Source organism: Grammomys surdaster, unplaced genomic scaffold, assembly GCF_004785775.1.
Source record: "Grammomys surdaster isolate TR1022 unplaced genomic scaffold, NIH_TR_1.0 126546, whole genome shotgun sequence".
NCBI lineage: Eukaryota > Metazoa > Chordata > Mammalia > Rodentia > Muridae > Grammomys > Grammomys surdaster.
The window spans coordinates 1,438,365-1,450,115 of NW_021621338.1; the positions used below are offsets into that span (position 1 = coordinate 1,438,365).

General features: G+C 44.0%; 1 protein-coding gene across 6 annotated transcripts in view; it reads right to left on the reverse strand.

The window, feature by feature from the left end:
• Nucleotides 1-11,514, reverse strand: part of Fn1 (fibronectin 1) — a 66,455-nt gene extending 54,941 nt beyond the window's left edge. For 3 of the 6 annotated variants that reach the window (XM_028760565.1, XM_028760564.1, XM_028760563.1), the window contains exons 1-9: nt 11,093-11,514; nt 9,858-9,986; nt 8,915-9,052; nt 7,532-7,663; nt 6,468-6,605; nt 3,959-4,114; nt 1,745-1,936; nt 975-1,154; nt 182-358 (exon numbers count right to left, since the gene is read on the reverse strand). In XM_028760565.1, the coding sequence (XP_028616398.1) occupies nt 182-358; nt 975-1,154; nt 1,745-1,936; nt 3,959-4,114; nt 6,468-6,605; nt 7,532-7,663; nt 8,915-9,052; nt 9,858-9,986; nt 11,093-11,243 (1,393 nt within the window). In that variant the 5' untranslated portion in view covers nt 11,244-11,514. The remainder of the gene's footprint in view (nt 1-181; nt 359-974; nt 1,155-1,744; nt 1,937-3,958; nt 4,115-6,467; nt 6,606-7,531; nt 7,664-8,914; nt 9,053-9,857; nt 9,987-11,092) is intronic. The other 3 variants (XM_028760568.1, XM_028760567.1, XM_028760566.1) reach the window with 1 other exon arrangement.
• Between the last annotated feature and the right edge of the window lie 237 nt (nt 11,515-11,751).

Sequence of the window (11,751 nt, forward strand, 5' to 3'; positions counted from 1 at the left end):
TTTAAAAGTGTATCAATATCAAATAACCATGGTCATTGACAGTTTTCTCAATTTGCAGATGTAAGATATAATATATAGACATGTATCATACTTTCCCAGATTGTCTCAGGGAGAAAAGAAGGAATCTGAGTCAACAGGCTGCTAGCGGTCCACACGCATAACTCACAGGGCTCCCTCTTACCAGCCATAGGGCAGAATCCAAACTTCTGATCAGCATCATAGTTCTGGGTGGTGCCACACCATTTCATGTTGTCCCTCCGACCCTCAGAAGTACAGTCGGTGTAATTACGGTTGTTGTACAGGAAGGGGAAGTGGCACAGAGCACCATTGGAATTTCCACCTCGAGTCTGAACCAAAACTGCCCAAGACAACATACAAACAGGAATATGACAGCTGAGCTTTGGTGTGTACTAGGAGAGGCTACCGAAGGCTTAGACAGAGCCAAGTTCCGGCTGCTAATTCCCAGAGGGCCTATCCACAAATAAAAGATATCTGATAATACAGCCCTAAGCTTCTTAGTGGATTTCCATCTTCACTTTCAAAATAGATTTAAATCTCATGTTTTCTCATTTTCCCAGCCAAGGGAAAAAAAAGATTAAATGATAGCTTTGTGTGAAATATGGCTCTACACAGAAGATAAGTACTGGCACCCTTGACATTTATCCTGTGTGATCATCGGCTCTGTGGGGTCATCCACTGATTTCAATACTTGAGTGTCTTTAATCACATCATAATCCCCATGTGTCAAAATAATCAAACCATCGGGCTTTTCCCTCGGTGACATTTCCCCAGTGGTGCTAAGGGACATGGTGACTGCCACTGCTGTGGGATTAGCTGTGCCTCTTGGGTCCAAATAGATCAAAGCGGTAGTTCCTGTGCAGCCTCAGAATTAATGATTGACTGCTGGCACGCAGAAGGGTGTGCACAGCAAGGACAGACGACTGCCCTGCTCTGGTTTCTCCCAGGACACTCACCCGCGTGGTCTGTGCAGAAAGAATACTTCTGGTCTTTTTCATAATTTGAAGTTGTGCTACACCACAGATGTCCGTCTTGCCGCCCTTCGGCGGTGCAGGAATAGAAGGTCCTACCGTTGTAGGTGAACGGGAGGACACAGGGCTCTCCGTTTGAATTGCCACCATAAGTCTGGGTCACAGCTACAAGCATAACCAAGAGTCTCGGTCAGTACAGTCTTTCCCACCCTCACCCCTGACCCAAGTGGTGGCAAGTTTCTAATTTAAATGGAGATTGTGCTACTCGAGGGCCAAGCTGAAAAGTCAGGTCAGCTGGTTAAGGGTGAGCTGGAGTTCCTCGGTTAATGTCACCGGGCGACACTTCTGCTTACCGTGACTCAGCTTCCCCACTTGTAAAGCTTTATGAATACAAGTTATTATGATTCAAAGATGACACAGAGAGCTATGGGTATATTCACATCAGAAGAAACAAAAAAAGAAAACACTGAGAAAACAAAAAAAAAGAAAACAAAAACAAACAAGAAAAAAAAAAAAACGATGTTCTTGCAGCATCCCTTTCAGCAAATACAGATAATACAAAGCAATTTGATCCTCAGGACAGGAAGAAAATATACACATGATAAGACTAGAAAAAAATGTCAACCACTGTGATTTTTATCACAGGATTATAAACTTCTCTGGGTTTGTCGGTTTACATTTTTTTACGAACAGCTAAGATATTTCGGACACTCACTACAGGTTCTCTGATGTTGCCGTACAGAGGCAGTGCCTACCTGTCTCCTGGCAGCTGACTCCATTGCCCAGGCAAGTGCACAGCATTTGCTTGTTTCCTTGAGACTTCAGCCACTGCATTCCCACCGAGTAGACGACACCACTGTCTGTGACACAGTGGCCATACGGAGCGGGCTGGGGGTGAGTCGGGGGTTGGTAAATAGCTGTTCGGACGTCAGTGAAGGAGCCAGATCCTAAGAGCGAGAGAAAGAAAGTTAGAAAGCTGGAAGCGAGAAATCAACAAGACCAGAGTCAGGCTTGACCTGAAACTTCTGCATTCAGCCCAAGAAGTGAGTCGCAAGACTCCTCAGATAACTTCATTGGAGCCACCTGAAGAGCACACGTAAGTGTCAAACAGTATTCTGCCACACAACACAGCAGGCTATCTTCAACAAACCTTCAGTCATGCTAGAAAGCAAGCCATCAGTGAGCTCCGCACTACTCCACCACGCCCCTCCTGCCTGGCTGCTAGCCTGCCCTGCCTTGTTCTAAGCTCCAACCCGCTGAGCTGCTCACCATTCCTGAGTGCCATGCTCCTGTCTTCTCCCTCGCCTGAAATGGTCTGCCTGTCTTCCCTCCCCCACGGTTCGCATACGCACGGTGTGGCCTTTCCTCTTCCTGAGAGACCCCGACAATCCACAGGAAAGATATCCTGCCCTCTCTAAAACATGGCTCTCAGGAGGACACCCTGGAAAGCTACGGCTTTCCTAAGTTAGCCCTCTTCCTGGGTGTGGGTACTCAGCAGAATTACTTAGGATATGTGTTTGTTTTCCTAAAACCCATCAATCCTCACAAGTGTCCTCTGATAGTTAACACAACAGAATGTGCTAGCTTCTCTTTTACAAATCTGACTTTTGAAGGTCAAGGCCCTCACAGAAGAGGTTGCTTCATTTAACACTGTTCCTCAAACCTTTTAATGAAATACCTCAGTATATTAGTGATGCCATAAAAATAGTTAACATGTATTGTTTAATCCTAGTTAACTCAAGAGTTAATCCTTACTCTAGTTCAGTAGACTGACATCCGTAACTCTTTTTCCTGTCTTATTGCCAATAGCTGTTTTTATTGATGATAATTAGACAATGTAGAGATCATCAAATGTAACCTTGTTTGCTTTCACAAGAATTAATTAGGTCAAGATAAACTCATCAAAAGGGAAAAAATCTAATTACTATTAAACTAGATGATTGATTGCTAAGAGGCTAAGTAACAAGGCTGGAATATCACATGGTAAAAGTCAGATGAAAACCCAGAGCACAATAACAGGAAGGTTCCACCCACCAAGGCTGTATTTCCCTCTTCAGATCTGTGTGTGTATGAGACAGCATCTTATATTGAGCAGGTCTGACTAGAACTTACTAAGTAGCCAAGGATGACTTTGAACTTCTGATCCTCCATCCCTCTACTTCCTGATCCCTGGAATCATAGGCACAACAAACCCTCCTTTTATTTAGTGAGAGGGAACCAAAACTAGGCCTTTGCACATGGTCGGCAAGTACTCTGAACCCTTCCTCAGACTCTGACAAAAATCCGAGATACAAGTATCTTTATTTGTTTTAGTTATTCTTTTAAATTTTATACAATAACTACTGAGGTGGCTTTTTTGGGAGGAGGGGCTGGGAATTGACCCGGGGCTTGAGGATTCTAAGTGCATACCACACATTCACTCACTATTACTTGTACACGTGAGTGAGGGTGCATGCACATTATCTATGTGCGCATGCGTGTGGAGAGCTTGTGCATGCAGAAGGCAGGGATTAAGTCCAGAGCCATGTATCTTGCTTTCTAAGACACCATCTCTCACAAACCTAGAACATGACTCTCCCCAACTCCCCCAAGAGTGGGCTGGCCAGCCGCACCATCACTCACTAACCTGGAACCACCCCCACAGCTCCAAAGTAGTGTAAGCTGGCTGGTCCGTGATCCCCAGGGATCTTCCTGCCTTCACCTTCCTGGTGCTGGGATAACATCATCACACTTGGATATTTGCTTTGGTTCTGAGCACTGAACTCTGTCCCTCATGCTCAAAAGGCAAACACTGCACGATGGAGCTGATACCAGAGCACCACTATGTTTTCCAAACCTCTGTTCTCTATCTTGGGACACTAAATGCATTTCTCAACTTCATTACATAAATCATCCCAGCTTCTTAGCTGAGACTCTGTAAATCACCCTGGCATGGCACACCGAGCTGCTCCCCAGTCCCAGCGCCTCACCAGCTGAAGCACTCTGTAGAGCGTGTCTCTCACACTTCCACTCCCCTCTGCCGTTGCCCGTGCAGACACACTGTAGCAGGTTTCCTCGGTTGTCCTTCTTGCTCCACGTGTCTCCAATTCTATAGGACGTCCGGGTGTCCTGATCATTGCATCTGTCTGTTTTGGGAGAGAAGCATTGAGTAAGAAATTATCTAGTAACCGGCAAGCAGCCGGTTACTAAAAGACGGTTACACGAAGACGGGAATGTTGCAGTAGAATGCTTCTGTGTCGCTCTTGTTGGTGTTAGTACGTCCTATCCAGTGGCGGTGATGCAGATACTAAAACTCAGATACACGGTTTGTTACAGTACAGCACTACCTCTCCATTTGTCCAAAGAGAAGGAAAAAAATTGTTCACTGTTCTTTATTGATTAAAAAACAAATTAAGACATTCTACATTGCCTTTTTGACTCAATATATCCTCTGGCATTCTACTGATTCCTTCGCAGGCTTCCGGACCTCCTAGTAAATTACAGCCTATGGCTCTCCTTTCAATGGCCAACTCTCCTAGGAATGCTACAAACAATAGAGGGGCAGGTCTCTTCCACCTGCCTCAGGGAAGCTATAAAATGATAAGCTCATCCACTTGTTATGTAAAAGGTTTCCTATGGAAAAACAATTTCTTTGGCTAGAAGGTTCTCTTTTCTTGCCCCACCCCAAAATACCTGTTTTACAATTACAAAGTCACCCACACCTGTAACCCCAGCAACAGGGAGGTAGCTCAAGGTCTCTCTCAGCAACATAGTAAATTCTAGGCCAGCCTGGGCTTATGAGAACCCTCCCTGTAAAATAATTGTAGTAATAAAAGTAATAATAATAGGAATATAATAACAATAACAACAACAAACATAAAAGTCACCAACAAAATGGCCTTATTCCATGGTTAAGGTCCCTTTTGGAGTGAAGGATGCTGTCTCTTATTCTCGCTGTAAAAAGCTGGCCTCGGGCATCCTTCTCCCTTCTAAGATTGTCTTGAACTCTTAATTGCTGCCTCTGCCTTCAAAGTTCCATCTGTAGAATTTCAAACTAACAACAGCCTTGGAATTTGCTGAAGCATGAATTTTAAAATGAATGCAAAAAAAAAATCAAATCTAGATATCTTGAATGTGTTTTGTTTATCCAGCTTAAAATAGTAATTAAAAATACCATCCAAGTTCAAATTCTTTGCTAAACAAAAATAAGTCATAGAAAATGATCAAACATTTCCCCGAAACATATAGGCTCCTTAGACCTTTTGAGTTAAAACTGTGATGATACTTTCCAGACCTTTGTGGTAGTATTTCAGCTGAAGACAAATCAGACATCTAATTCTGGGCCACTGATCTGGCTTAATGAGTAAAGGCACTTGCCACCAAACCTGACAACCTGAGGTCACTGCACCCTGCATGGTCCAAACTGTCCTTTGCCCTCCACATGCATACTGTGGCATGTGTGCCTCCCTCCCACCTCCACACACAAAATAAACAAATGTAGAAAGAAATCTAATTCAGACTCTCACCTACCACTCAAAACTCTGCTGACAGCATGCTAAGTTTCTCAAACAAGCAGCATGCATTAAATGAAATTTTTTAAGTACTCACTTTGTATGTGGTGGTGTAGGGAGGGAAATACGAACGGGGTACAGCTTAGCCTTCAGAGAACACTTAGTAGGTCAAAGATGAGGAAGTCTTGTGTATGAATCACAAAGCTCAGCATTAGGAGTTTCAACCAGGATACTGAAAACAGGCTCAGGTTTGACAACACTGTTAGCTGGGGGCTTGGGCAGAAAGACACCTCCCTTTGACCTCTGTCCTTGTATGTATATGCCTTTGTCTGAATCAATGGTTGATTTTTTTTTTTTCTGACTGCATTTGCAGCAATATTTAAGTCACAAAGCTAGACCCTTACTACTCACACTGTAGCGTATGAGCAGGGATGGGTTATAATTTAACAGTCTCTCTGCCCAGTAAATGAACAAACGTACGGAAATCTGTTCCACTTTCCTATTAGAAGGATAATACCAGACACTTTTCATTTCCATTAGGTTCTTGTTTAGTCATTAAACCTTACTTAAACTTCAAACACAGAAGGAAATCTGAACTTGTAGAGCCTTTGATTTTCATGTCAATGGCTCCTCCAAGTCAAAGGATTCATTTACATGCTAGTTTAGGGATTTGATTGTGGTTAGGACCAGAAAAACATCTCTGTGATAATTTCCAGATCTAAGAAGACCCATTCAGCATCTGAATAATCACTAAGGCTCTTTTTATTTTTACTAGCTGACTGCCTAAGGCAGGGTTGAACCGAGAACTGCTTTTTCTACTTATTTGGTGTCCTCTGAAAAAGCAGAATGTGTTGGTTGTACAGTTTTTCTGGACATCTTATGACACCATTAAGTTCTCCAAGCATTACCCAGCACTACGGACAACTCTCTCTAGGAATCCAGAAGCAACAGCAGGCTGCGTTTTCCACAGAAAAGAGCTAAAACATACTTCTGGAGGTACAGGTGATACGTCCGTTGCCTTCTCCTAGACAAGTACAGTCCACCATCATCCATCCTTGGTAGGGTTTTTCCCAGGTCTCCCCCACGACGTAGGAAGTCCCAGCAGCATGATCAAAACATTTCTCAGCTGTAGAAGGAATCGGAAAGCAAAAAGAAAGAAGAGGGAAAAGGCTATTTAAATTATAGTGTATCCCTGTAATTTAAAGTGTAGCATGTAAGCAAAACCCCAGCCACATTTCTTAAAGTGGCACTCTGTTCAGCAGAGAAGCCACGCCCTGCAGCTAAGCACAGAGCAAGAAGCCAAAGTGAGTGGAAGCCCCAGCCCTGCTGGCAGGCAAACTTTCTTCTCCTAATGAGTACACAGACTGCATTTTTTTCTTTTTTTGCCAGTCCCAAGCTTGCCACTAGCATTTCAAGTGGAAAGAAATGTATGCCCATACCCTATGAGAGATGACCCTATGCAAAATCCCAGTCTTTTTTTTTTTTTTTAACTCATTAATGCGGTCCTAGGAGTTGAACCCAGGACCTTATGTTTGCTTCAGCAAGTGCTCTCTACCACTGATCTGTGTGTGTCTCTAAACTAAACCAATATAAATTATGAATGACTTACAAAGAAACAAACAAACAAACACCCCCCCCCCAAAAAAAACCACCACAACCTTTAATGTTTGTTTTTAAGGAAATTACCAAGGTGTGACCAAAGCCACATGGCATTTTGGGTTTTAGCCCACTGTGTTCCAACAAGAAATATGTCAATAGTGTAATTTTTCCCCCTTTAAATAACATGTCTTCACCAAGGACACAGTATAGTATATAAAACAAAAGAAATCACTTCTTCCTAAAGATTTTAACTCCACCTTGTGCTTTTTGAAACAAAATTAGGGCTTCTTTGTTTCATACTTCAGGATCTGACTTCCTTAAGACTGGTGAATTGTATTACATTTACTAGTTTTTACATTGTGATTCAGCTATCCTGGCCATTGATTTGGGTTGCACACGTTAGGGCTGTGCTTGTGCCTCCCTTCCCCGCTGTCACCCATACGAGCCACTTACCTATAGGTTTGCAGGTCCATTCTCCTTTTCCATTTCCCAGACACAAACACTCTAACATGTAGCCACCAGTCTCATGTGGCCTCCTCCACTTGTCACCAATCTTGTAGGACTGACCCCCTTCATGGCAGCGATCTGTTAAGAGATCAGACGTTAGGGGAAAGTGATTCAGAGAATTCAGGGGGTGCTGATCTTGTGTTCTGCCTGAGATAAGTACTTATGTTGGCCAAAATGCAATCCCTAACCATGAGATCAGCTAACCATGCAATCCCTAACCATGGGTCAAAAAAAAAAAAAAAGCAGAAGGCTAACAATGTATCTGCTCACTTTGGGCCAATTGTTAAAGCACAAATGGAGAAGAAATCTGAATGGCAAGAAGATATAAATCATGGTTCCCCAGATAGATCACAGATAATCTGGTCCCTAGACAGAAAAGAGCTGGGAGGAACTGTCCTCCTCTTAGACAGCAAAGGTGAGCTACATGGGCATAGCATTTCGATTTCCTGAAGCAGGGAGAGCCTGCATTTTACTCTAGGGTGGAAATAGCACTCTGGCAGAAAGCAACCATGCATGCTCATGAATGTGAAAACACTGATGCTTTCTTAGGCTGTTAAATCCAATGGCTTGAGTTGTATGCAGGGTCATAAGTACTGTGTACCATTGACACTAGGGCTTTGCCAGGAAACTTGGAAAAACCCTAACATTAAGTGTTGGAAATATTGATTTAGTCTATTCAGAAGGGACTGAATGGTTCTTTTGGACAGTGGACTTATATTTAAAGTTAGTTTTTTTTAAATCTTATTAATAGAAAGTACTGACAAACCAATGAGTCATACTAGAAAGATTGCCTTAGCTGTAGACTTCCTGAGAGTCGGCCCAGCACCCAAAGTACCTTGGAGATGCACTGTGCTCATCATTCTGTGTTGTATTTGAGAACAGCACGATCTTCTCCCCAAATCTAATCTATTCATCACAAAGAACCAGACTCCATGACAAAGAACAAAAAAAGAGTCTGGCTCATAGCTGCAGATGATAATATGATCAATCAATCTAGCTTAAAGATGCCCAGATAATTTAGAATAGGTCCCTTGAGTATATCTTATTGAAAAGAACCAAGAGACCTTCCACTGTATACACACACACACACACACACACACACACACACACACACACGGGGGGGGGGGGGGGGGGCCACGGGGGGGAGGGAGAGAGATTGTTTCCATCTCTGCTTAGATCCATCTTCCAGAAGTACAGGATTTGGTCATTGAGGTGAATCCCAAAGTAAAGAAAAATATTCAGTCAGATATAACAGAAAAAGGCAAGGATGGGACACAGAGAGAAACATGTATATGTGAACTCCATTACATCACAGAAGGCCTTTCTTACTTGCAATGGTACAGCTGATCCTGCCTCGCCCAGCCCCGATGCAGGTACAGTCCCAGATCATGGAATCTTTAGGGCGCTCGTAAGTGTCACCCACTTTGTAAGTGTTCCCAGTATATTTGTCAAAACAAGTCTCTTCAGCTGCGGAAAAGGAAAAAAAAAAAGTCCATGTGAGTCTCACACACATAAATGGCTACTTTGAAACTTAAGTGAGACAAAGTGTAAGTTAGGCTTTAATAAAACCAGAGCGCTTAACCTTTGGCAAGCTCATCAAGGCTCTCTTATTTATAATGTAAAGCGTTCTCAGGAAAAAGCCACACCCTGTGACCAGCTGAGTTGCAAAGGAAAGATTTCAAATTCCAGTCTCAAACCAGGGAAATCAATTCAAGGGTCACAAGGGACACAAACAGTTTGAAGGTTGCCTGCTTCCCAGCAGGCGCTGGCCTTTGTCAGCCCTACTGAAATATTTCCCCTGTATCCTCCCTCAGCAGCCTCTCTGAAGAGACTGCTGTAGTTCACAAGAAGCATATCAAGGGGGTTCGAAGTCTCAGAAGTGGTGGTGCTTTTTCACTGAACTGCAGCTAACAAATCACTTTACAACCCAGTGCTTCAAAGCACTTTTTGGCCCATAATCAGGAGCCAAAAGATCTGAGATAACTTTCTAATAAATTAAACTTTTATAAGCAAACTTTTATAAGTTTTCTTTTTGAAGGGAGACATGAAAAAAACCTTCATTTTCTAATCAAAAACTTCGAGAGACTAAAAAGAAGGCTCTGGAAACAAGTTTGCATTACAATTGTTTTAGAGGTAAGAGCATGTGAAAAGCCAGAGTCACAAGTTTTACTAAGAGGGAATTACAAGCTATTCTAGCAGGGTGGAGGGAAAGGCAAATGTGTTTTTATTTAAAGCATCATTTCTGCCAGGGACCAGACTGCCTTCCACTTACGCTCAGGTTTACTCTCGCAGTTAAAACCTCGGCTTCCTCCATAGCAGGTACAAACCAGGGCGTTGCCTAGGTAGGTCCGTTCCCACTGCTGATTTATCTGATAGTGCTTCCCATTGTCAAAACAGCCAGCTGTGAAGAATTGAAGGGGAAAGTTATAACGATTTCATCCCTCCTCTTCTTTTCCCCTACAAAATTACTGAATTTTGCCAACTGACTCAGTGAGCCTGAACAAACACAACTCTTAAAAGCAATATTCCAATAAAATACAGATGTCAAACCTAACTAGTCAAAGATGTAAGCACTGTTTATGTAGGAGGTAGTTTTCAGGGTTTTTTTCCCCCTTATCTTTTAACTTGGTTAAAAGTTATACAATGATGTCATGTCCATCTGGTCAGGGGAACCACATCAGCAGAATTGAAACATTCTGAGAAGCAAAAAAACAGAAATTACTTTTAATTCATGAGGGGTTTCAATACTATAAACAACAACAAAAATAAAACAAGAAAGAAAACTTTAAGTTGAGTGTCCTGATGACTATGCCAGTAACCCTAGCACTGTAGAAGCTGAGGCAGGAGAATTGCTCCAAGTTGAACACAAGCCTGGACAACACAGGAGAATATTAGGCTAGCTTAGGCTACAGTGTGAAATCATTTCAAAAAAAGGGGGGGGGGGTAGAACTTTTAAATTTTCCTCTAGCTCAAGATGAAGGAAGAGTGTGTCTGAAAAGCTGGAAGAGAAATGCCTATCCTTGCTCTTGGTAAAGAATCCTGAGGTACACCCAAAGCACTGAGCCAACTACATCTCTTTTAAGTTGGTAAGAAACTATCTATTTAGATATTCTGTCTTCATCTCCATTTGTTAAATATTTATCTATTTACTTATAAAGAAAATAAGGATCGAGGGACCACATTAATCTCATATGTAAAATTTGTAAGTTCGTGTCCCTTCTCTCTTTCACCACAAGTTTTAGTTCCTGGAAGGGAGAACTGAAGGTGTAAAATTTGTTAGAGCACTTGAAGGTAGAACAAACGGACCCTGCCTCCACTGTACCCGCAACCAGCCTGCTCAATCCTAAGCCTTTTGTGTCCACAGTTGGCTTCCCTCACTAAAGCGCGCACTCACACACGTTCGCACAGCCACGCACGCGCGCAAAACTTTAGCCATAACTTCTGCGGGCGCTGAGGGCCAACCCATCCCTGCCGCCGGCCGGTTTCAGCCAGACTGTCGATACTCACGCTTGCTCTGACTGACAGCCACCGGAGACTGAGGCTGCACAATTTGCTGAGCCTGTCTCTTGCTCTTCCCGGCTTCGGTGCAGCGCACCGACGTCCCCAGGCACAGCACTGCCAGCAGCAGCAGCCGCCCGGGTCCCGGACCCCTGAGCATCTTGAGTGGATGGGAGGAGAGTTATCCTCCCCAGGAGGCAAGCGGCCACGAACTGTGGTTCCTCTCGCAGCCTGCAGGAAAAGTCCTGAGGTGGGGACCCCTGTAAGAAGATGGAAGGAGGACGGGAGAGAACCAGAAGTTGTGGCCGCAGGCCCGGCTCACACTTTAGGCTCCTTTCCTTCCCTTGTGCAGCGCAGCGGGTGCGAGCGGCTGAGCCCCAAGAGCAGAGGCTTATATGGGACAGTCCCTTCCCGCCCCCCCACGAGGCCCTGCGCGCCGGGGAGGAGGGTCCGGTCCGACTCCCCCCGCCCCTCCCGCCGCAGCAGCCGCCGCCGACCGCACTCCGATTGGCCCAGAGTCCAGGTGACGTCACTGGGTACGGTGGGTTCGCCCCGAACAAAAGAGATGCTGATCTCCCGCCAGGTCTGGGACTGGATAACTTTTTTTTCCCGGTTTGGTTTCCTTTGCGGTCGTCAAACTTTTGGGAGGAGGACTGGGGGTAGGAATG